This window comes from Neopelma chrysocephalum, unplaced genomic scaffold (assembly GCF_003984885.1).
Source record: "Neopelma chrysocephalum unplaced genomic scaffold, ASM398488v2 Primary Assembly neopelma1_281, whole genome shotgun sequence".
NCBI classification, from domain to species: domain Eukaryota; kingdom Metazoa; phylum Chordata; class Aves; order Passeriformes; family Pipridae; genus Neopelma; species Neopelma chrysocephalum.
The window spans coordinates 924,148-950,540 of record NW_020897943.1 but is presented as its reverse complement, the minus strand read 5'-3'; the positions used below and the strand labels follow the sequence as shown (position 1 = coordinate 950,540).

The 26,393-nt window shown below is 45.0% G+C and overlaps 1 protein-coding gene across 1 annotated transcript; it reads left to right on the top strand.

Annotated features, from left to right (window-relative positions):
* The first annotated feature begins 2 nt into the window (after positions 1 to 2).
* Positions 3 to 24,741, top strand: PTGS2 (prostaglandin-endoperoxide synthase 2). Its single transcript, XM_027704520.1, has 12 exons — positions 3 to 230; positions 592 to 708; positions 819 to 962; positions 1,410 to 1,553; positions 1,922 to 2,103; positions 2,898 to 2,981; positions 3,157 to 3,403; positions 4,318 to 4,604; positions 4,768 to 4,915; positions 5,059 to 6,507; positions 14,143 to 14,144; positions 24,728 to 24,741. The coding sequence occupies exons 1-10, from the start codon at positions 176 to 178 to the stop codon at positions 5,463 to 5,465; spliced, it is 1,815 nt and encodes a 604-aa protein (XP_027560321.1). The 5' UTR covers positions 3 to 175; the 3' UTR covers positions 5,466 to 6,507; positions 14,143 to 14,144; positions 24,728 to 24,741.
* Positions 24,742 to 26,393: the final 1,652 nt, after the last annotated feature.

Below are 26,393 nucleotides of genomic sequence, written 5' to 3'. Positions count from 1 at the left end.
CGCGGTGAAAGCTTTCGTTCCGTGATGGCAGTTTCCGGAGGGCGGGCGGGGGGGTGACTCAGAGCCGCGGCTCGGCATAAATACAGCGCGGCGCACCTGGGACCGGCAGTGGATCGCGGCGCTGCCGAGCCCCCGCCGAGCCGAGCCCAGCCCGCACACAGCCCCGCACACGGCCATGCTGCTGCTGCCCTGCGCCCTCCTGGCCGCGCTGCTGGCCGCCGGCCACGCCGGTGAGTCCCGCCGGCACCGCCCTGCTCCGCGTTACAGCCGCGCTATGGATTAATTTACTGCTTTTTCTTTTTATGTTTCTTGCTCTCTTGCGATTGCTCTAATGTCTGATCTAGGGGTGGCAGGCCCCCGTTGGGCTGTGAGGGGTCATCCCTCTTTCCCGGGGGGTTTATTGCTGTCAGCAAGCAGAGGCGAATTCCTGCGCTTTTAAGAGTTGTTCCCCGGTAGCCCGAAGGCTGCTGTGGATGGATGCTCCCTCTGATGCCTCTCTGATAAGCACTGCACTCCAGGGCGCTCTCCTCCCGTGTGTGAAGCCCGGCAATACCGATGTGAGGTGCTAATGGAGCTCTGGTTCCCTTGCAGCCAACCCTTGCTGCTCCCACCCCTGCCAGAACAGAGGGGTCTGCATGACAACGGGACCGGATCGGTACCAGTGCGACTGCACGAGGACAGGCTTCTACGGGGAAAACTGCACGACACGTGAGTACCTTAAATCTCCCTTCGCGGGAATTAAATTGATAACCCCGTTCCAGCACTGCAGATTGTTCTCAATAGCTGGTTTGTAATAACCTTTCTATTGTTGCTCGCAGCGGAATTCTTCACGTGGCTCAGGCTAACACTGAAACCGTCACCAAACACTGTCCACTACATCCTCACGCACTTCCAAGGAGTCTGGAATATCATCAACAACATTCCCTTCCTGCGGGATGCTATTATGAGATACGTGCTAACGTGTAAGTATGAATTCTCTCTTCCAGTCCTCCTAAAACTGACAAAAGTTACTCATGGGACTCCAGAATATTGCTCTCCATTAGTCTGTATATAAAATAAACAGCCTAAATTGCACTAGGCTGAAAACACAACCCAAAACTTCAGATTTCTGCATGATGCAGACCTGTATGAAACATGCTAAAGTGCAGTTTGCTCTAATTTCTGCTAGAATCCAGGATTTTGCCAGCATAAACTTTGCTCCAAATTGCTCATGTTAATAGTGCGATCCAGCTGATAAGCCAGGACCCAGTCCTATTACTCAGTAACTGTAATCCTATTTAACATCAGTGCCCGATACTTGTGGAATTTACAACTGCTGCCAACTATATGGAAAAGATCTGGCTTTGTAATTTACTTTTTGAGACTAAAATATACAGTTGAAAATAATCAAATACTTCTTTGTCTTTCAGCAAGATCACACTTGATTGACAGCCCACCAACTTACAATACTGATTATAGTTATAAAAGCTGGGAAGCTTATTCCAATCTTTCCTACTACACAAGATCCCTTCCACCTGTAGGACTTGACTGTCCAACACCGATGGGTGTTAAAGGTAAGGACGCATAATGTTCACTTTTAGTATTTTCTAAGAAGATAAGTAGAAATTCCTATAAGACTTAGTTGTCTGTAACTTTTTTCAGTGTAGGGGGCTTGAAGAATAGCCATGTTTTGGATACATTGTGTGAAGACCTAAAAGATAATTCTTCTGGTTTTCGTTACTGAGTTGCATGCTAAAAGCAGGGAACTTAAAAGTTTCTAATAAAATCAACAAAGTGAGCGTAGAAAAGGAGTTATTTCCCTTATTTCTATGCTGCTGTCCTTCAGTATTACATTGCAAGTCTTAAGCCTTTTTGTTAGGAACAAAATTAAGTATGACATAAACAGTTACCTTGAATATCTCACTCTTTCTTTCTCTCACAGGTAAGAAGGAGCTCCCAGACTCGAAGCTGATCGTGGAGAAGTTTTTGCTGAGGAGAAAGTTTATTCCTGACCCACAAGGCACAAATGTGATGTTCACATTCTTTGCCCAGCACTTCACTCACCAGTTCTTCAAGACAGACCACAAGAAGGGACCCGGCTTCACCAAAGGCCTCGGCCACGGGGTACGGTCACAGCTCTGTAGCAAACATAGCTCCTGGTGCTCAGGAGCCACTGAGCAGCTGGAATGGCATCCTGCAGGTTGCCAGGGCACACAAACACCTGTGCACACACACGTGTGCCACAAACCCATGGGATTGTCCCTCCTGGAACTTCTCCTTAGGCCAGATCCCAGCACTCCATAGCATCTCTTCCCGGGTCAGAACCGCATGCTTTGTGCAAGTGGTTCTGTCCAAAATACCTGCCCAGTGATCTCCGTGACTCTTATTATTCCCAACAATCTGCTTTCACCTAAAGCTAGTGAGTATCCAAAACTTCCCTGGACTCTGTCACTTCCAAAGAGCTATATCCAGCCCTAAGGCATCTTGTGTACTGCTAATAGTTTAAAAAGAACTTCAGAAGCAGACTTGGATTTAGGATCTTCACCTAAAAAACCGGCAGCCTTTAGACAAAGTTCTTCACTATAAGTGTAATTTGTGTATCTACACCAAAGCTGTAAACTGTGTCTGTATATACAGAGAGCTGTCTGCATAATAGAAAGTTGCTGACATTTTAAACAGAGTCCTTTTAAATTGGCAATTTCACAACCCCCTCTTACGCAGAGACGGCTCCAGTTGCCAGGAAATAATTTGGCTTCATCTTAAGTATCAGTGGTTGATACTTATAAGGTAGCAGCAATATAATTAAAAGGTAAACATCTAGGGGGTGAGCTCCTATTGGCATCCATAGAAGTGGGACCTATCCTAAAATAGCAAAAAATGCAGGTTGGCTTCATGTTCCAAATGCTTTTCTTTTTTAGGTTGACTTGAACCACATTTATGGAGAGACTCTGGAGAGGCAACTTAAACTGAGACTCCGAAAGGATGGAAAGCTAAAATACCAGGTATGTCTTACCTCAGAATTCTTGCCTTTTTGTTGGATGACGTATTTCCTAAATTACTGCTCTGTGCATGGTTGATCTAAAGCGCAAGACTAAAGTCAGTGCTAACAGAGCACAGCTTAACTCCTAAGCTCCATAGCTCACAACTCCTGTTTTATTCTTCCTCCCTCCCTGGCAGATGATCGATGGAGAAATGTACCCCCCAACAGTGAAGGACACCCAGGCAGAGATGCTGTACCCCCCCCACGTGCCGGAGCACCTGCGGTTCTCGGTGGGGCAGGAGGTGTTCGGGCTGGTGCCAGGCCTGATGATGTACGCCACGATCTGGCTGCGGGAGCACAACCGCGTCTGCGACATCCTCAAGCGGGAGCACCCCGAGTGGGACGACGAGCAGCTCTTCCAAACCACGAGGCTCATCTTGATAGGTGGGTGTCACCTCACCTGCGTGCGGTTGAACCTCCTCTCTGAGGTGGAGTAAGAGGGAAGCTATTGCATCAATTGGCGTGTGAGCGGCGCCTTCACGGCCCGTCGCCGGGGCTGTGCTGGGGTACAGCTTCCCCCAGCTCTGCTGAGGACAGAACTGAAGAAAACTGAGCTAAGGGATACTCGATTCCCTTATCTAAGGGAAGCAGAACTGAAAGCAGTGAAAAGGCAGTAAATGAAGGTTCCTTTCTCAGAGAAAGTATGTGAGGCTACATGACCTCAGGCTCTCAGATCTGGGTTTTTCCTCCTAGGGTTGAGTCAGTTCAGGTATGCTTTAAAAGAAAGGCTGTGATTAAGTCTAAAGTTCAGGAGGTTATGTAAAACATAACTCCACATATTTCTCCTGTCTAATTGTCTGCTCAGTGGTATTTCATCCTATGTGAGAGGTGATGTACTCCAAACTTGAAAAGAGCTTGCCCAAACTGAAACTGTAAACCAAGACAGTTGTATGACGTGGCTCAGAAGCTGAGATTTGCTTTCAGACATCAACTTTCTTCATTATCCCCTCCCTCTATCCTAGAGAGTACCGTGTGACTGAACACAGTGTAGATACTGCTGTATGCTGTTCTGGAGAGGGTACAAAGAACTGTATCTTGGGTGGGAGTGGGAAAGCAAGCTATAGAAGGCACTTCACTACTACAGCCAAAAGCTCCTGGGATTTTAAGTACTGTTCTGCCCCTTAGTCACATAAAATAGATTTAATTGCTTTCTAGGAGAGATTACAGAATGTTGAAGTGTTTGTTGTCCTGATCATTGTAGCATTTTTTAGAACAATTCAGAAAGGGTATTTTCTCCACCGCCTAAAGTTTCTCAGGGAACCAGTGCCAATATTCTCTCCTGTGTCTTTGTCCCACAGGAGAGACAATCAAGATTGTCATTGAGGACTATGTGCAGCACTTGAGTGGGTACCACTTCAAGCTCAAGTTTGACCCCGAGCTGCTGTTCAACCAGCGGTTCCAGTACCAGAACCGGATCGCAGCCGAGTTCAACACCCTGTACCACTGGCACCCACTGCTGCCCGACACCTTCCAGATCCACGACCAGGAGTACACTTTCCAGCAGTTCCTCTACAACAACTCCATCATGCTGGAGCACGGCCTTTCCCACATGGTGAAATCTTTCTCCAAGCAAAGTGCTGGCAGGGTAGGTACTTCCTCAAGTTGCCGGTGAACCAACAGAGGCATAAGCTGGGGGTGGGACAAGGGAATAGAATAAAGCTATTTAAAACTAACCACAGACTGTAAAGGCACAGCCTCCTCATGACTCTTGTCGGAAAATCTTACTACTTTTCATGTTGATTAACCAGGTTGCTGGTGGGAAGAACGTTCCTGCTGCAGTACAGAAAGTGGCCAAGGCTTCAATTGACCAGAGCAGGCAAATGAGATACCAGTCCTTGAACGAGTACAGGAAACGCTTCATGCTGAAACCATTCAGATCCTTTGAAGAACTTACAGGTAACAGTTCTCATCCTTCAGAGCAAATGAGGGCCACTTCCTTAAAAGGCTTACAGAGTCCTGCAGTGTTATTGCTGGACTGGAGCAGGATAGTCTTGTGAGTAAAGTAGGATTTTTCCACTAATGGTTTTTACTCATTACAGGAGAAAAGGAAATGGCAGCTGAGCTGGAGGAGCTGTATGGAGACATCGATGCCATGGAGCTGTACCCAGGCCTTCTGGTGGAAAAGCCACGCCCAGGTGCCATCTTTGGAGAAACCATGGTGGAGATGGGAGCCCCGTTCTCCCTGAAGGGACTGATGGGCAATGCCATCTGCTCCCCTGAGTACTGGAAGCCCAGCACCTTCGGTGGCAAAGTGGGCTTTGACATCATCAACACTGCCTCCTTGCAGAAGCTCATCTGCAACAATGTCAAGGGCTGTCCTTTCACTGCCTTCCACATCCTAAGTCCTGAACCCACAGAGGCGACCATTAACGTTAGTACCTCAAAAACAGCCATGGAAGATATCAACCCCACACTACTGCTGAAAGAGCGCTCTGCTGAGTTGTAGAAATCCACCTATTTATTTATTTAACTGTGTTATTTATTCTATTTATGGCTTAGTATTTAAAAACTAGGAAAAAAAAACACTTGAGCATCTTCATTGTGGGGGTTGCCTTAGATTCCTTACTCAGGTAAGGCTTCCATTTACAAAAAGGGATTTTCTGTGTATGAGCTGGACAGTGGTGAATCCCTTGTTTAAAATCTTCTGTAACAGAACTATGTATTCCAAAGTGGACAAAGGTTCCAACTCTTTTTTTTTTTATGTTGTTTTAATACTTGATGAAGCGGGGTGGTGGTGGTTTTGTCTGCTTTGTCTGGTGGTTTTCATAGGTCACGTAACACTACAAAAGCAAGTTTTTGTCTCAGCAGCTTAAACTTGAAAACAGCTGTTGACCTAAAAGAACAAGAAAAATCTGACCTAATGAAAACTGCCAGAAGAGATTATGAATTCAGTATGAGAACTCAAAGATTAATGAAAAAATACATATACTTGAGACTCACTTATTTATGAAAGGTCAGAAAATGCATTGCATTTGTCATTGATACTACCTCTCCTTCATTGCTGATAAGGCACTTTGTATCATAATTTATATGTTCCTAATGTGTAAATCCACTTCTGGATTTACATGAAACTAACTATTTTTAAATAGTTTTTTATTATTTAATTTTTTAAAGAAAATAGAGCTTTTCTTGGCTTCTACTTCTTTTTGAAGCGTGTGTCACAGAAGTATTAGTTGTGTGAGGGGGTGAGAATGGGGTACTGAGCTTAGCAATAACTGACTCTTAGGCTGCAATACAAGGCTGCTTGTGTTGGGATACAGATGTTTTTATTGTGTAACTTTGGGGAGGTCTTAAACTTAGCCCAAAGTACTGGTATTCTTTTCATAGCTGTAGTTCTCTGGTTTACTTGATAATTTGATGTCTGTCCCTCCAAGGACAGAAGGACAGTGTAGCTGTAGTTAGGCTGTGGCTCTGGTTTAGCTTTGTGTTCCCAAAACAGGGGGATTATTGGGGAGCAGTGAAAGCTGAGCAGTTGTGCAGAACACAGAGTAGATTTAGCAGCACTTCAAGGCACAGAGCCTTGAAGGTGCTTCTGTCTGTGTACACAAGTTGTACATGCAATTTGTAGTTCTACTTATTGGGGGGAGGAGGGATAATGTTTTATTTATAATTTATAAACAGAGGCATTTTAAGTAATTGGCTTAAGTTTCATTAAAACTGGCTAGCACAAAAACTCATAGACATATTTGTCCTGATTCAGCACTAAAATATCTAGTCTCATCTGGGCACATAAGTTACACAGGATCTTGTACCAGCACTTCAGACTTTGCATGTAAGGGTATCTTTTTTTAATTTCTAGAGAGGAAATGTAGAAGATGATCTTCCCATAAAAACAGCTGGGGAACTATAGGGAAAAAGAAAATGTCACTTCAGACTGGAATAGAGCAGCAACCTGGTACTCTGTGCCCCTGCCCAAAATTCCTTGACTACTTGTGGAAAAGGACTTGAGTTTTCTGTCTCATCTGAATCTCTCACGCACTTGTAGAGGCTTGTGCATTGTAAGGACTCTGGCAATAGTGTAGTTTGTCTGTGACTTCTGTTTCCATTGATTTGTGTAGAGGCAGTGCTGACCTTTGGCTGCGTAGGTCTCGTTGCCATGAACAGCTGAACCAAGATCTCCTGCAGCCATCGATACCAGGGACTGACTTGGGCTGGTCTTTGGTATGGATGCTTTGGGAGCAAGAAGGGCATTTGTTTTCCTTTTTCTATTTGAAGCATGAAGAAGGAAAACCCTTCAATCACCTTGTACCCAAAGGTGGTCGGTGCTGCACTTGCTAAAGAGTGAAAACTGCTCGGACTCTTGTTCACCATGTACCTGTCAATGAGCTCCATCTTTGGAACACCCTTCAGAGCACCCTTCTGCTGTTAACTGAGGAAATGTGTTGGGCTCACAAAGGGAGGCAAGTCTGGACAGATCTAGTTGTTTTGGGGTAAGCAAAGAGGAAGTCCTCAGAGCATGTCACTGGAGTTAAGTTACAAGCTGCTTCAGCAAGGAATCCTGTTCACTCTGCATTTTGTGCTCTGCAGCCACATTTCAACTGTCACTGTCTGTGATGGGACCCAGCCTGCTGGGTTTGGCTGGGTTCAACTGGCTCATGATAAATGTGTATGTTTGAGATTATTTATTGAAAATTCTGTGAATAGTTTTTCACTTTATTTTTGTAGGACAACAATGTTGCTAAAATGCAATTGTTTATATAAATAAATTGAAAACATTACTTTTGTGGGCTCCTCTGCTTGTGATTTCCTTCAGCACTATTTAGTATGAAACAATTCTTTAGTTGGTTTGCCACTCAAGATTAAATGGAGGATTACAGGGCATTACTAACAACATTAAATTCTCTCAAGATGTGCCTATCATCCAAATACAGCAATTTTTCCCGCTTTGGTCACTGGTGTAAAGGGATTTCACTGTGCCATCCCTGGAGAATCCAGCTCCTCTTATCCATAATGGAGATGCTAAAGCTGCTTTACAGGGAAAGTGCAGTGTTGGGGTTGCACAACACTGCCTTGGTGGATCTGACCTCCCTTCTCACTTGCCTTTCTCCAGCAAGCACAGTCCAGAGCTGTTTCCCTTCGAGCTTGGCATACTCCAGAATGCCAAGGGGGAAACTGCTTTGGGATGCAGGTGACCACTGGACCAGAGCAGGGGTCTGATCCATCAAAACAGGGATGGGGGAGCAGGAGCTGGTGCAGTGTGACCCTCTCCTACAAAGACCACCTTTGAGGCCACCCACCCTCCTCCCTGTGTTTTCACCTCTGATAAGAAATGTGGGGAAGGTGGGAAGGAGACAGCCCAGGGGATCCTGCATCTTGTACTGCCTCCGTCACTCACCACCCCCACCACCCAATGTCACCTCAGGCCCCTTCAGTGCTCAGTCCCCCACTATCACCCCCTTTGCACTGCCTCTGGTGCTGCCCCATCCCTGTCCTCTCACAGCCTCTGTCCTTCAGCCAGAGCCACCTTCCTTCCAGCCACCCAAAATCCTTTTTGATCCAAAGCTCATCCCTGTGTCCCCCAGGTCAATATTTCCAACCAGCCTCCATCCCTGAGAACATGACAGTTCTGCCTCTGCTCTGGAGCTCCTTTCCATCTCCACCACTGTGCAGTTCCTTCATATTCCTATTGCACCCAGGCTCCCAAACACCTCCAGCAATATTCCTCAGCTTAAAATTCAGTCCTCCTCACTTCAGTGACCATCTTCAGCCCCAAAAACACAACGTCCTGAGGACCCTTCCAAAAGCATCCCTCCAGTCCCTCTCCTGGCTGCAAGCAGAGGCTGTGGGTGAACAGAGGCAGGTACAGACCACATATGAGCAATGTGGGGCTTTAACAGCCTGTCAACTCGTTCTCTCTGCAAGCTAATTAATTTCTGACATGTCCCTGTTGTGAGGGGAAGCTGAGCAAGGGAGTGAGCAAAGCCAAGGCTGGTCACTTCAGCGGGAGGATGACGGGCTCGGCCACTGAGGTGCTCACAGGGAAGACCCACAGGGAGGAGGCAGCAGCAAGGTCATCCGTGGAGAAGATGTTTTGGGTGCCCTAATTAGGGAAGGGCCAGTCTGGATGGATTCACACATGCTGGATGAGATAGTTTGATCACGGAGGAGCTCCTCCTTCCCTCTGAGCAGGGGCATGTCCCGATGATACAAAAGACAAGAATGTTCCCCAGAGGAAAAAACCTGCCCTGCAAAATACTCCCCAGCCTGGGCCGAGGGAGCTGTTTCACCCCAGGCAATGTGGTGAAGGAGGGAAATCCATCCAGACACGAGAGCTCCGTGCTTTGGGAGCAGGTCACCAGCAGCATCACCTTCACCCAGGGCTGTCCTTGCACGTCACTTGCTCATTCCCACTGCGTAAGAATTCCTTACTGGTGCTGAGTCGGAGCCCTGCGGGCACCTGACCAGGTTTGCTTCTCCACACTCACTGAAGTGTGCTGACCTTTAGCTGGAGCACAGTGCTCCCAAGGCAGCTGCTTTCCCTGGATTTTGGGATTTTCAGCACCAACCCAGAAAAGTCAACAGGTAGTTTGACCAAGCTGCAGGAAGGGTAGGAAGAAGAGAGGGAATGGATACATCACTTGTTCCCTGCCTATTGACAGCTACTGAAATAAGGGAAAGCTCTGGAAAAGCTTATTGCAAATATATGCTGTTTCCTTCAGAAGACCAGGAAGGAATAGGCTATAGTTCTATATGCTAAATATGGAAAAGGAGGTGAAGGGAGAGATCCTAATATACTCTGAATATGGAAAAGGAGGTGAAGGGACAGATCCCATCATCATCAGGGCTAGGCTTCACAAACAAAGATTTGGGACAGATCCCAACCCCTTTGCTAAAAGGCTAAAAGGCATGAAAAGAGCCACACAAGGCAGAAATGCAGCAGTATAACAAAGAAATATCATATGGAAAAAACTCTCCTTGGGAAGAGCTGAGTGCTCCTCTTCCTTTAATATGGAATTTCATTTTGGATATAACATTATACTGATATATAGATATACATGATTGCTTTCTAATTGTAATTTTTTTTCCTCTGATGCCTTTTTTTTTTAATTAGTATAAAATCTCCGGTGACTCCTGTGCTCACTTACTCTCTAAGTCCAGACATTGTCATTAGTATTGGCAAGAGATTGATCTCATCCAAAAGAAACCCCAGCTACTGCCTTCCTTCTCTGCCATTGAGAAGCGAGACAAACAAGAAAGTAGATGTCAAGAAAGTGAGAAGGGAAAAGGTAGCCCAAGAAATTCACCAAGTTTTCCTTTTCTAGGATTTTCTTGTCTGAAAATCCTGAGCCCACAGAGAAAATCTGAGCGTTCGCTTCTAGACACGCTAAAGCTTCAGAAAGCAGAGTCGGAGGTGGCCTGGGCAAGTTGGGAGCTGAGCACCTTGGGGAGAGGGAGCCTGTTAAAGCTGGTGAGATCTCACCAGTTTGCTACTGGGAGAGGGCAGGGTACAAAGCTTGACTCATACTGGTTACTTGTCCTCAGCTCTGGGCAAGCCGAGCTGTCTCATCCAGCGGGAGTTCCCCACTGGACAGGAAGCAAAGCATGGAAACCCCAAATCTGGGCAAAGAAGGAATAAGGCAAATAATGTTCAAAGCATCTATTTTCAAACCAACCCTCTGCATACCCACTGAGGATCTATGGATCAATGCCCCAGCCCTGGAAGTGTCCAAGGCCAGGTTGGACGGGGCTTTGAGCACCCTGGTGGAAGGTGTCCCTGTCCATGGCAGGGGGTGGCACTGGATGAGCTTTAAGGTCCCTTCCACCCCAAAGCAGTCTGTGATTCTATGATTCTGTCTGGCCTAAGGCAAGGCATATTTACAGAAAGTTGAAAATACATTGCGGCTTCTAACCCCAATATCTTTTTTTCCTGTTAAATTAGTGGTACTTACCTGAAAGGCACTGGGAAAACACTAAGTGTCACACAACTGGGAGCATCCTGCTTGCAAGTGTCTCAGATCTTTAATCAACACAGTCATTAAGGTTGGAAAATACCTCCAAAATCAGAGTAGTAGTCCAGGCTTCTGTCTTAGGATAAACCCCAAAACACTCACAAAACAACAGGGGAACTTCATTCTTGCTGTGTATTTTATTTTTCCCAGTAACCAGGTGTAGCTCATTACTACAGGCTTCCACCCTAACCCTAACCCTGTCCCAACCTGCCCTGCTGACAGGGAACTTTAACACCCATTCATTTTCCCCAAAAGCACTGCATTTGTGGTTGACTTTTTCTGTGGGAGCACATGAAACATTTTAAACACACACACACACAGCCCAAGATGGGCCAAGGAGTGAAAGCAGTGCCCGTGACTCCAAGCCCTTTGGAGGTTGGAGGAGGCATGTTTCCCTCACCTTCCTATCCCTAAACCATGAAGATCTACCCAAAGAAAATGCTTTCATAGGCATTCATCAAAGAAACACTGCAAGTCACACAGGCTTTGGCTAATAAGGATATTCCTGAATGTATGCTGGTGGGTCTTTCAGAGGCAGGAGATGAAACCAAGACCCTGAGAAGCATCACGACTGTGGGGTAAAAACCCAGGTCTATGAGCCTGCAAAAGAATCTTTTAATATGATTTTAAGCCCCAAAAATCATCAGCTAAAAGCCACGATGCCAACTCCAGATGTGCTCTTCAGCACCTTCCAAACCTTGCCCTGAGAACTGACACGACTTGATGGCCTTTGAGCTGTAGCTTTGCAGCCTATTGCTTAGACAATATTAATTATTCCTGCCTAACAAATAATGGCAGAGTTGCTAAGGAGCAATTGTAGGTACTAATTAAAACAAATCTGCGTTGAGCTGGCTCGGATGTGAAATAGGAGTTCTTACATAAGGCAGGGAGGTGTGACCAGGTGATCCCACCTCATCCCAGAGCACCTGGTGAAAAGGTATTATGTCAAGTGAGACAGAAGAGGAGACACCATTCCAAGTGAATCAGGGCTGAGATTTTTATAGCACAGAGAATTTCAGTGAAAGCAGGGGGGGAAAAAAGCATTTCTAAATTAGAAATGGACTGAATTTTCTGAGTGTCCAATGAATGGGTAGAATTTTGGCCAAATTCGGGATGTATTTCTGGCACTGGAACAATGACCCACCTTCTTTTGACTGTTGGCTGGGTGAAGTGTTTCAGTGTTTGTCATCAGAACTGGCCCAGTGTGGATAGTAAGGACAAGATTTCCCAATCTGATCATTAAACGGATCAATTAAAATATATAAAACTGTCCCAAAAGCAAGCTGTCATTGCTGTATAGTAACCTTGGGTGTTCTCAGTAATCTTCACTCCATATCAGATGTGGTTTTCATTCAATTATAAGAGCTCTCTTGCTGAGTGGGTGGAGATGGAAACTTCAGTTCTGTGTTTTATCCATGTGTTCTTCCCCAACCTGCAGGAAGAAAAAGGATATTTGCCTCATTTTGAGGGAAATTTGAGGAGCATATGAACACCCTCCATGAAGACCAAATTAATATGTGCCCTAAGTATAGAACAAACATTGGAACATTTAAGGAGAGATGAGACTTTGAAAAGCACTCTGCTTCAGCAGAGCCCAGGGGTTGGTTTCTACACCTCTTGGTCACTTCCCAAAACATCTCCGGAGATCTTCTGTCTGAGAGTGAAGTCCACACCTCCCCCAGAGTGCCAGCAAGGGCTCTGCACCCTTAGGAAATAGGTGCCAAATGTGTGAGGCTTTCCAGTTAAAATATCACTTTAAATAGAAAAAAACAATGGCAGGCGATGGTTTACAGCGAGCCAAGCTCAATAGTGCTTCACAGCTTGATTTTTAAATGCAACAGCAAAAATAAAACCACTTCTCATATGAGGCTTTGTGAACAGAGAATTAAAATCCCCAGGGGTCCTGATTTTGTAGGAAGTTGATTTCCCCTTTGAAGTCACTTCCTCAGTCACCCTTTATTGTAAATATTTCTCGTAACTCCCTTTAAACCTTCTTTGCAAACAAGTGAACATTTACCACCATCTTCTTAAATATTTGTTTATTCAATAGTCAGGTGTACAATGACTTCAGCTGCCACATCCAACATGACATTGGTGAAGTTGCACATGATTTGAATAACGTTGGACTGCTGCAAATATGATTTGCAAGGTGTGTGTCCTTTTCCAGGCACAAGGAGCTATTTTAGCAGTACTTCCCACTCTCCATCTTCAGTGGGATGCAATGGCAAGACAAGTACAAAGCCCTTTCCCTGCGTAATTTGTTAAAGAACCGAAAAATCTGCAGGTGTCACTCAACATAAAACAGCCCCTCGGGGTGCTGAGTGCAAATGAAACACATTGAAAAAAGTCATCTTTAACTGTATATCAGATTTAGAGCTGGTTCTAGAAAAATTAAGAGCTTATTTACATCTCCTGACCTTGCAAAAATGGACAGGGAAGCTCCCCCGAAAAGGTTCCCATGAGATTTCTGTCACTTCTGATTTCAGCCTGATACTACAAGACCAGACTGAAAGACAGAATTTTTAAGGTTTTTTTTTTCTTCTTCCCTTACAGACCTGGAAGCAGGAGACAGACTGAGGAACTATCGGCTTCAGCAATTTCATAACAGTTTGTCTGAGACCAAATTAGATTGAGAGGAGGATGTGCAACTCCCCATCACATTAAATCTGTTTGCTTGTTCTCAGCAACTACAAAAAATTTACTGGAGGAACTGGAAGTCATGTAAATCATCCTGGGTGACTAATAAAATTTTTATTTATTTGCCTCTAGCTCCATTTTCACAGGCAGATCCTTCCTGTACAGAATAAGTTGCCCTGCTCATGATTCAGCACATGAATGGGTAGGCAGCACGGGAGGTTGTGAATAAGATTCTTCATCTTCAAATGGCCATAAAAGCACCCACTTGAATAAAGCTTTGACAGAGCAATTTATCATCAGATTTTAGGCTAGTCTAGATTTGCTTGACTTGCACAAAGCCAGCCCCACCTTCCAGTTCACAGTCACACTCAATTCTCCTCAAATCAAGTTCTCCTTACTCCATTGTTGGTGTTTATTCACAAAGAGTTTAATGATTGCACACTTTCAGTTCCCTAATAAACTCCTTCCTCGTTTCCCTCCTGACCATCCTGCTTCTCATGACCCTTAGGGCACAGGCTCTAGGGCACAGATGAGAAGAAGTGAATTTACTTAAGTGAATTTACTTAAGTGAATTTACTTTAAAAAGGAGTTTCATAAAAGTCAATTTTTCTGCAAATTTTGCTTTTTCAGTTTAACTGAGCTGTTTTGTACCAATATAAAATCTATCTAAAAGCTTGAAAATGTGAAAATTCAGATTTTCAGCCCACTTTCTTTTTCCAGACAATGCTGGTATGATTTAGATTGATCTAAAAATGGCCAAGTCACATTTATTATCAGAAGTTGAAGGTGAGCAACTGGACTCTTCTGCAGGGGCTCAGACTTTGGGCTTGGTGCCTCTGCCAATCCCAGCAGAGGGCAGAATACCTTGGGAGGCATCTCCAAATCCAATTGTATGTTATCATAAACCCCTTCCAAGTTTTAATCTTTGCAATTTAAAATACTCTTCAGCAGCCCATGATAAGGTTTCTTTTAGGCTTCTTGATTAGTATTTAAACAAGAATATATTTTTTTAGTATTTAAACAAGAATATATTATAAGGAAAATAACATTTTTAATTTAGAATGGAGTATAACACAGAAATGTTGCAATGAGTAAAAGCAAAGTTAATGTTTAAAAGAAATACAGATCTATTAAGATAAAGAAATGCATATTAGGCAATAAATAGCTTCAGCCCTATTTCACAATGATATCAGAAATCAAAACAGATGAAATGAAACCAATCTTAAAATAAATATATTAATGATAACAGGGGAACACAAAAGGAAAAATCCATGGAAGGGCAGGGCTGAGGTTCCCTTGGCTGAGCGTAGCATTTAAATAAGAAATGTGGAATTTTACTCTCAAACTAATTTTTTCTTTCTATTTTCTTTTTTTTTAAAATATTTTACAATCTAATCATAAAGTCCCTACATGTCTAGCCAAAATTTTAACCTGCCCATCAGCATGGTCCTTAATCAAAAAATTATAGAATCATGGAATGATTTGGGCCAGAAGGGACCTTAAAGATCGTTGTGTTCCAACCCACTGATGGAGTTGCTCCTTTCAGACGTCGTGGGCCATGGCCAGAGCTGCAGGAACTCATTTGTAACCTTTTCAAGCTGGGACCTGGACTTTTCCTGATCTCCCACAAAAGGATCTTTAAGGTCAAGTTTATTTTTCTTCATAATATTACGCACACGGAGTGGACTCATGGTGAGTAAGGAGTGGACGTGAGGAGCCACGTCCAGTCAGAACTGGAAGATACATGAGTTTGTTTTCACCTCTTTTGTATCCTGGGAAGCAAGGAAATGTCTCAGCTTGAGCCCGTGGAAATTTTTGGACAAATCTGTCTTTTGTTGGAATGTAATACTTTCATGGAAACAAGCCAAGTTCAACTAAACTGTCCTTGGGAAGAATTTCTCAGGTCTAGCAAGGAATGTCTTGATCAAAACACAGCTGAGACCTTCTCCTTCCCCTCCATCTGACAGATAACTTCTCATGGAGACTCTTGGACAAGTCTTGGGATAAGCTTTTGCAATGCCTCAATCCTCCAGGTAAGTACATTAACTTCCAATAAACTCACTGTTGCACAGTCACTCTTTCCCCACCAATCCCTTCCTTTCATTTAAAAAATACCCGCAACTCTTAAGTTTCCATTTCTCTTCCACCATAAAATGGGAGAATTTTTGTAGGATGACAGTTCTTTTCCTGCCTACCACTAGTCCATGCAAAGGTTTTGGCACTTCATAATCGGGCTCATACTTCTCAGAAAGGAATTTGTCTGCAAAAGGAGCTTTCCTGGAAGTGCAAAATATAGAGCTCAGCCTGAACACCAATTTTGGATCAGAAAGGTAATGAGACAATATAATTATAGCAGAGACACAAGGGTGAACTGTTTGTCCCTTGCTGAAACACTTTAGAGAGTCTCTGGTTGTTGATGAACCTCTTGCAACCTCTCCACCCCCAAAATTATAACACATTTAGTTGTTAACCAGGTCCAGAAGGCAGCGGTCAAGCAGCCAAACATGGCATTTATTCCTCTGGTGACCAGACTGGCTTTTCTCATGCCAGTATTCACATCTGGAGCCTTTCCTTCCTAGAAGGAGTCAGCCCAGCCTGTAGGTCTTCGAGACCCACCTGCTGTATCCTGGCTTGCCTCTCCCTTTCCTGCCCTTCCCGATCTGCTGGAGGGTGGAAGGGAGCGGGGGAATTCTGCAGGTTGCCAAAGCAGCTCTCCCACCTCCCGTGGGGAAAACTGCCTTTGGAACAGAAGTGCCGAAAAGCAGAGCCCGGAGCTGAGCAGAGCTTCACTCTGGTCCTGTGAGAGATCAGGGAAACTTTTTGGCCACAGAAGGAATCTGAATGTTGTACAAGGAGAGCCTGTAATGGAGTTATTGGGGGCAGCTGACTGAGACAGCATTGTCTGGACTCTGTACTCCCAGGGCCACGAGGATCTAGAAGGAATCACCCTGGCCAAAACACGTTTGGACAGCTTGGATGATGTTACTTCAACTATCACAGAAAAAAAAAGAAGCTGTTTAAAATGCTATGTATAAGTTGTTTGAGGTATAAAAGCCTAAAGAAAGGCTGAAGATGTTTAATGTTTCCCTCCAGGGAACCGGGACAAGGAGAAAGCTTTTAAAATTCCCTCTCTTGGGGAGGGATTCTACTCTCTCAAAGTAGAGCCATTATCAAGCACAAAAAGTCATGCTGCAGCACAGCAAAAGCGCCTCTGGGAAGCAAAACACTTATTTAAATTGGCTGGGGGAAAAAACACCTGTTTGTTTGTTCTAGGCTCTTACGTTGGCCTGTCTGACGTCGGTGTGTGATGATAGAGCCCCCAACCCATGCCCCGTTCACACCTAACCCGTCTCAGCCACACATGGTAGATCTGACACACATCACGGGAGCAGGGGAGCAGGGGGAGAGGAGGCAAATGGAGCCATAGAATCACATCTCCCTCCTCTCGCTTGTTCCTAGAGGCTGGGGCAAGACAGAGCATCGGAATGCTGGTGGGTCCAGCCAATTATGGACCCAAACCGTGGGGTCACAGAGCAAAGTTCAGTTACAGAGTGTTTCCCGTGCAGGGAACGGCACAGTTTGACAGAAAATGGAGCCCCAGACTGCCTGCGTGGTCTGAAGTGATCTCAGAGTTGTGACACCCTTGGGAATATATAAAAAAACCCCAGTCTTTTGTGTGGTGCCACGGTCCTTGGGGTTTCCACCACGGAGCTGTGGGTGGTGGGAGCAGTGTGGTGCTACAACACGTGTGGGAGGGTCACTTCAGAGCATGTCCAAAGTGTAAGGACATCCCTGAGCCCTCCCATCCATCTCTCAAAGGACACCAAGTTAAGAATGTCACCCGTGGGCACATGGACACCAGGGAAGATGGGGAGAACAGAAGTAAGAGCCCTGCTGCTGCCTAATGTCAGTGGGGCTGATCTCAGGTGTCACTGCAGCAAGACTGACGGTCTGCAGGTTTAAATGAAATGCTTTGGGATTTGACTGCTGCTCCAGGAACCTGGAGGAGGGAGGCACCTCCTGGGTGTCAGTGGAAGAGCTCCCTGCTCCCTCCTACCATTTCCCTGTGTCTCCTCCCTCCCCTCTCCTCTAGCAGAGCTCTCTGCAGGCACAGAGACCTGGAGAAGTTTCCTATGAAGTCTGTGCAGAGCAGACCCAAGTCTGCATTGACCAGCACTGACCTCTTGCCTTTTGAAGAGTTCCACAAGTTCCCCTGGTGAGGCATCAAGACATCACCACAGTGTGCTGGAGGAAACCCAGAAATGCATCTTCTCAGGTGTGGATGTTTTGGAAGAAAGACCTGGGAAGGGGTGTTGCTTTGTGGGCTTGTACATCTCAGTCTGTCAACAGATATATTTTGATAGACATTGCTGCATGGAAAAGCAATCTGGAGTCCTTAAGGCCTTGTCTGGTACTAACTTTGGCCATGGGCCATTGGGCAGACCTTGCAAGGACCTGGACTAATGTCTGTACTTCCACCCGTGGTTATTGTTCATTAAACTCACTTATGCACAGATTCCTTTAAGCCCCCTGTGCCTTGTTGTGTGTTAATGGGTAACTCCTGGGAGTTTCCACCAGCCTGAAGTGGTCAGTGCTTCCGCAACTGCAGCAGGAACATCTCACAGCCTTCCCTTAATGCTCCCAAATGTCAGCCCCATGTCGTCAGTGCTCCATTAATTATTGCCAGTGATGTTGTGCCCAGAGGCCTCCACGGGGAGCAGCTTTTGTGGTCCAGAAATTAAAATCAATTACACAGACCCTCATGTGAAGGGCTTCCTTTTCAGAAAGACACAACTCAGCAGAGAAACAGAGCCAGCTGACAGACTTCCTTGTGTAGGAACAAAAAATATCCCCAGGAGGCAGAGTCGAGGGGAAGTGATGGGGTAATGGGGGGAAGAGCAGAAAGGGAGTGAAGAAGAGACAGCATAGGAAGAGGAGAAAATAACAAGATGGTGAGAGCAAAGGAAGGATAGAAATGGAGGAAGGGAAAGGGTCTGGGAAGGGAAGAACCAGTCCAGACTCCCAGCTGTGCAAGGACATCAGGCCCGTCCGGGGGCAGGGATGACGTGACCCTCCGGCTGCGGGTCAGTGGGATCCCCCAGCACTGCCAAACCACCTCCTCTACCCCTCTGCCTACCAGCTCTGCCCTGCCTTCTGCTGGCTTCTCCTGTCCCTTTCCAGGAAGAGCCCTTGGTCCTGATCACTCTACCAAAGACATTTCCACCCAGAAGGTGTTGGCTGAGCTCTGACCGGGAGAGTTGGACCAATGGGACCATGAGGAAACAATTTAGGAGTGCCTCTCTCGACAGTGGGGACAAAAAACACCCTAGATTATAATGTATTAAATGGTTTTTTGAATCCTGGAGCTGCCTGCACTGCCCCACAGAGACATTTCATCCTGGAGTGTGTGGGACTCGCTCTGCTCCGAGCCCACTGAGGCTGCCAAAGGGTTCAAAGCCAATTTACTTCTGTAACAGATGTGTTTGTGTCACAGATTAACCAAATCTCCTTCAGATAAAAACCACGTGAGGGGCCCCAAGCGTTACACTCCTATGAGCAAAACAGATTTTCCAGCTGCAGAGAACATCTGGAAGAGCCCTTGGTCCCGCTGGGGGCCGGGACCTCCCCGTCTCCATCAACAGGAGCTTCCAAAGCAGCTGAGGGAGATGGGCTAGAAGAGAGATGTGAGAAAACCCATGGCTTTGGAGCCACTGTGCCCCAAGACAGGACATAAGGGGACTCTGAGGGTTAGAAAGAGACTTGTGGAGGTTGGTAGGAGATGTTTTTTACCTTCTGGGTGGAAGAAGCTGAAAACGTTATACGGGAGTTTGCAGAAGCACATGGAAAAATTAATTACGGGTTGCTGGTGGGAAACCACATCAAGCTGGGGGAAAATTGCCTGTGCTGCTCTTCCTCAGGCACCACCATGGGAGATGGGAGTGTGCTGGAAGGTCTGAAATAGCTTGTCCATCCTTAAGTTGCACTGATCAGCTGCGAGTCTCTACCAGTTGTTAAGAGGTCACATCCCATGAGATAAAGAGTTTGTTTGGGAGCCCAGTTTTGGGACGCTCTGTGCTGCTGGCTGCTGACCTCCCACAGGCTGTCAGGGCCAGCAGGACTCCTTTTGACAAATCCCAGGAATTTTTTCCCCCCAAAGAAGGAGGCAAACTCACGGTCCACCTTCTGTCTGATCCTCCTCCGGCTGCTTTGGGAATACAACTGAGCTGTGACTCAGAAGACCAAAAAGAACCTTTTCTCCCCAGCGTAGTCAGTGGACAGGGCTGTGCACCTACAGAGGATGATTCAGAGCATCTAGGATGTCTAAAGCCCTTTGATTTGTGGAAAATCTTCCTAAATTGTCTGAAATCGTAAAGATTCCTATGGTTGCCTAAATAATCTATGACTTACTCTAAAGCAGAGAAGGGAGAAATGCGGACTGGGGTGCTTGGTAGTGACAATAAGATGAAAATTTTATGATTCCTCCTTACATTACATTGAATTATATAAAAACTGGACTACAATGAGCCTTTTGAGTCCCTTCCAACTCGGCATATTCTGCGATTCTCTGATTCTACATAACGTGGAATTGCAGCTTTCCTGGCTTTTGGAGGGATTTGAATGTCTAGGATAACCAAAAAAGATAAAAATTATGAAGTCAGAAACCGTTTCTGTCCTCTCAGGCATTAATGCTGTCATTCAAGCAGGAAGAAACTACCCAGAGTGAAACATTTTATGGGGAGAACAAAGAGTGTAATCACATAATTTCAAGCCAGAAGAACTGAGAGAATCCTAATAAAGTGAAATCACTCTGGTTTGCAGCCAAAACACTGCAAAGTGAGGACTAGGAAGGCTTTGGGAAAGGCTTGGAGTTGTATCATGGTGCTTGAAAAGCTTTTCACAGCCGTGTCCCTCTGTCCAGCTCCTGAGCAGTGGCGTAACACCACGCTGCCTCCAGCATTTGGGAGCGGCAGTAATGACTTTTTTTTTTTTAATTCTTGGACTCTGACATCATCTGGAGATGTTTGGCAAAGAAGTGTGACTTCCTGCAAAGTGCAGCGGCGCAGACTGATGGGTTTTCCATTTGCTCTGCTCAATGAGACGCGGCACTGATGCAGCACCCCCACACCTGGCTGGGACTGAAAACTGGAGGTTTTCCTTCAATTCAAGAAAAAGAAAGCCTTTAGTGACCTGAACTCATCGCAGCTGCCTGGCTTCCTGTCATCTGTCTGTCTCATTTTCACCCATTACCACCCCCATCAGAAATAGTCTTCCCTAAATGAGAAGCACAGCAATGCTCATAAAGGGTTTATACACACTATAAACTATGCTGAAATTCAGACAAGCACCAAAAGACTTCTAACAATGACACCTGGAAATTCTTTGAAGGCTGTAGCATAGTGGATTACACATGGAATGTAATTACATTGCATATGTAAATGTAACCCACTGCTCCTGACCCGTTTCTATGCTTTGCGCATATTAATAGTCTGAATTAAAAGGCACTTCAACCTCACAACTGGTTTATCTGCCTGCTGTGAATCATCAGTCCCAAATCTCTCTCTTTTACCAGAAATGGACACCAGGTCTGGCCAGCAGACAGCTTAGGTGTGCGTAAGCAAGCTTAGCAGGATGAGGCAAGTCTGCATCTAGAGTCTGAAACCCATTCAAATATTCCTGCACTCATTCCTGTTGGGAAACCTGATTTCATTGGTATCAGTGTGGTGTCTGTGTGGTCATCCCACATGCTGAAATGGAATAATGTATAATTGCTTCTCCACAAGCTTAAATCTGTAAATAAAATACCAAGGACTGGCTTTGAAACTGATGATAGAGAGGGAAAAATTCTTTTGGTAGATCATCAGGAGAAGCTATTGGAGACCTGAAGTAATTTACTTCCAGGCACCATGACATGGTCTGTCTCTGTGCAGCTCTCCAGGTGAGTTGTCTACATGAGCGCTGTCTACGTGAACAAGCGCTCTGAGGACACGACAATCCTTCAGAGCAAAGTTTTAGCAACAGAATTTCCCTTCATAAGCAATTATGCCTTGTGTGCCTGACAGAAATACAACAGCAAAACCCAGGAGGAGACCTGAGGAGACCAACGCTGGTCGCTGATCAACCTGCAGAGGTTGACTAAAGATCTGTGTGGCAGACACGTACCATGGGCAAAGTAATGCCAGCACCTGAGACACTTGGATATATTAATTAAATTATATTGTATTGTATTATATTTAATATATTATTATTTTATATATTGCTTGGAAGAGAGCTGGTGGGAGAAACAGGCTCATAGGAAAACTCAAGCCGGAAGGGATCTCAGGAGCTCTCTGGTCCAACCTCCAGCTCAAAGCAGGTCAGCTCTGGGTTCAGCCCAGGTTACCCAGAGCTTCATCCATGACACAGGGATGACCAGGTGGCATTTGGAAGGTGACCAGCACTGGAGCAGTCACTGCTTCTCACTACCCAGCTTGAGACCTGTTCAAATGATCTGACGCAATTTTAAAACAAAAGGATGACGTTTCCCACACGACTTGTAAAGCTGCACAATACATTGCCATGGTATAATGGCAAAGCCTGAAGGATAAATAGATGTAATAATTAGTGAGATTAATGGAAGAAGGGCCATTCATTGATTACTAAAAATAAACAGATGCAAGTCAATATGGTCACCCTTATACTATGGAGGCCACATGAGTTACAGCAAAACATCGGCCCTGGGCTGGGGACACAAGATAAATCCCACAAATAAGAATTGCTGCCATAGATAAAGAACCTCCAAATCTGCAGCATCGGCTATTCTGGTCTCCTAAAAGCTGTTTTCAGGGCAGAGTAGCAAGAGCTGACACCATCTCCACACCAGTGCTGTGCAGGGGTTTTATTCTGGAAGGACACTTGTCTACTTCTTTGCAAACAGCCCCTCCCTGGGGGACAAGACCACACTCCAAGGAAATTCCATTTTATCCCACCGAGTTGTTACAGAACCCAGATTAGCTCACGCATGAGCTCACACAGAACTTTCACAAATGCATATTTTTAAGGGCTTAACGTGTTCACAAAAGCATTGTTCATGGTGACAGACTATAAACTGTGCAATAACCTGCCAAGGGAAATTTCGGAAACATTCTCATCTGAGTCATCTCCATCAAGGGCATGAAATCAAGAAAAGCTTTGAAACCAATTACCAGCTTCTGAGAGGGAAAAATGACCAACACCCCTCCACACACACACACAGCAACAGAGAAGGAAGATCTTTCACATCACTTGCTATTGTCTTTCTGTTGTTGTCACAGGACCACACTATTGACTCAGTCCTGTTGTAGGACCAAGAGAAAAGATTGTCACATATGACACAATTGGCAGGGAATTTCAACATTTTCAACTTGTTTTCATCCTGGGTTTGTTGTAATTCAAGGAAAAATAGGTTTTCAAGATTTCCCCTAGAGTAGAAATTCTGTAAAAAGTGCTTTCAGAAATACCATCAGGAATAATAAGAAATAATAGTGGCTGGGATCAGTGGAAAGATGGGTTTCATCTTCTTGTGGCTCTGGTCATGAAGTAGTGATGCAACTCTTCACTCTCTCATAACAAGACTTGCTACCAAAAAAATGACTTAATTTAAATTTCTAATTATATTCATGTGTTTGCCTACAACTCACAAGGACAAATCATAGAATCCTACAATGGTTTGGGTTGGAAGAAACTTTAAAGATCACCTACCAACCGCCTGCCATGGGCAGGGACACCTTCCACTAGCCCAGGTTGCTCCAAGCCCCCTCCAACCTGGTCCAACTTCCAGGGATGGGGCAGCCACAGCTTCTCTGGGCAACCTGTGCCAGGGCCTCCCCACCCTCCCAGGGAGGAATTCCTTCCCAGTATCCCATCTAACCCTGCCCTCTGGCTGTGGGAAGCCATTCCCCCTTGTCCTGGCACCTCATGCCTTTGTCAAAAGTCAAGATTTAGGGAGCTGTTCTAACATTGATCAAGACACTGTATATTTTTACACACACTTTGACATTATACAGTATCTGTGTCTCACAGATCTCCTCATTAGAATATATTTTAATTTTTCAGAGATCCTGAGCCATCCTCTAACAGCCCTAACATATAGTGATAGGTAAATGGAAACATGCTAATTCCAATTTTACATGGCTAACTGTGCACATGGGAATAAATTCAGTTCTCTGGATCTGAGAAGCAAACAAATACGTGCCTAGAAGTATATGAAAACACATGAATCATCAGTCCAAGCACCATATACTCAAAAACTCTAGGAACCAAAATCAAATATTTATAGGAACTCACTCCCCCTGAGAGGGAAGGTAACAAAACACAGAAAATCCTTTAATCCTTTAATCTATTGGATGCTCAAACACATCCTTCTTGCCCATACCTTCTTTCCATACAATGGAAATAAAACTATCACATATCAAGTAGTAGAACAAGACTGTTTACTTTGAAAAGGAACTTTGTGAAGCCATAGACTAATATCTTCTCTTCTCTCAAGGTTTTGGTGTTTACTGAGTGACTCACAGAATAAGCATGTAAACATGGATTAATCCATTATACCATGTATGCAAATAATGACTCTTTTTCTCTAATTTGCCATTAAACACGGCATGTAAAGGTCACCTTGGCCCTAAAAAAAAAGTCCAAGGATCTGCCCAGGCTTGTAAAATATCAGCAGCATCATGTAATCATATCAGAGTTAAACTCTACCTTCTAGAATAAACACTTTTAAAAACTTCTTTTCACGTGTAAGCAAAGGTTCTGAGGCTTCTTCACTTCTATAAACATTCATGGCAGCTCTATATACTCTCTCCTGGCAACTCATGGTTCATTAGCACCACTTACAAGGAGACTCTCATCCTGATATCATCTTGATTATTTGACAGGGTTAATAGCCAGGTAAGAAGCTGGCGACACGGTGCTTCCCCAGCACAGCAAGAAAGCAGAAATTCAAGTGTCACAATGTGCTTTTAGGTTTAAAGAGAGAAGGAATTCTCTTCCTTGAGACGTTTTTTGGCTTCAAAACTGAAAGCAAGTTCTCACAAAAATAGGAAGTGTGGGTTGGGAGTTGATAATCCCCGGCAGCCTGGTCTGAGCTGAGCTCCAGCCTGAGGAGGCAGCACACAGAGGTGGGAGAAGGGACAGTCTGCAAGGGGGAAACTTGGACACGTGGCCCAGGCGTGCAGGGGTGGCAGCAGGAAGGCCCCAGCTCACCTCAGGCTGACACTTGCAGGGGATGTCAAGGGCAGCGAGAAGAGTTCCTGCACCTCCATGGACGGTAAAAAGCCAGACAAGCAAAATGTGTGCCCGTGGCAGAGGGTGGAGGATGATTTAGTGGCGGGTGATAGAGGTGGGAATGAGGTATTCAATGCCTCCATTGCCTCACTGTTCTCCAGGAAGCTCTCCCAGGCTCCTGAGCTTAGAGACAGGGTTCAAGGAGGAGAGAATCTGCCAGTGGTGGGAGAGAATCAAGTCAAGGTCCCCTGAGGAATCTGCTCCCGTACAAGTCCATGGGACCTGATGGGTGGCAACCACTGGTGCTGAGACTCTCTGCCTGGTGTCCTTGCAGGACCAGTCCATCATCTCTGGAAGATCATGGACTGCCAGATTTCTCCCACACCATGTGTGGTCCATGTGGCTGCACCCTGTCACAACTGGCCCCAGCACGGGTGGCCTGACCTTGGATGGGGGAAATGTTTCACTCATGGCCCTGAAAACTGAACCTGCCCAGGCTGATCCTGGGAATACCTGTCCTCCAGTGGCAGCACGAGATGGGAAGAGAGAGGAGAACAATCAGTCCTTGACCCCCAGCTCTCTCCTGCTGCAGAGCAGGTCAACTGGTTTGCACAGGTCAGGGATCCACCTGTGAATAACCTCGTGGCTCCAAAGTAGGCTCAGATTGCACTTCAGAGGTGAATTTAAACTGACTGATGTTCTAGTTGTTGCTGTCCAGGTCCAGAATTCATGTCAAATGTCTTCAGCTAAAATACGTCATGAACATTAACTTGTTCCTACCTTCAGCACTCAGTGCCTGCTGGGTTTCACTGGAAGTGAGCCATTGGGAAACCTATTCCTTTTTAAAGAAGAAAAAGTCCTAAGATTAAAATTAGATTTCAAGTCCAAAGTGTTTCAATCAGTCATGCTGACAATAAACCTGAAAAAATGCTTTTCAGATGGATCTGAAACTTTTCCCAACTCTTAAAAAATCCATTCATCTTACAGCTGTGCTGATAAACACATTCCCAGTGGCAACATTCCAAGGACTCTGAAACACCCACATTAGCAAAGCTGCCCAGCAGTCTTCCTTAAATATTACTCCAATTCAAATAGACTAATTTAAATAAATTTAAATAGACTAATTTAAAGAAAATGCAGTCTTATTCTTAGCTGTCCAATTTTAAATACCTAGTTCAAGTGACTTAGTTGATTTTAAAAAAGGATTCAAGCAGCAGAAACTTCACCAACTCTTTCACAATTTGCTTAAGCAATGACAGCACTGAAAAAAGTTGCAGTCAGAAGAATGAATTTTACTTTAATTTCATTGCCTTCAGACATTGCATGGGTCTTTTGCAATGCATTCCACTCTGTAACACTTCCTGTTACAGTAGCAAGTGTAAATCACTCGAGTTTTGTTTATAATGTGCATAAAAAACGTTTTTCATACATAATAATTCCACAACCGGAGGTGAAAACAGGTGGATTTCATTTTATCCCTTGTCCAGTCACTGATGACAGTAAAACCACTGGCCATAAAAAAATTTAAATAAAATTGCTGTGGCCAT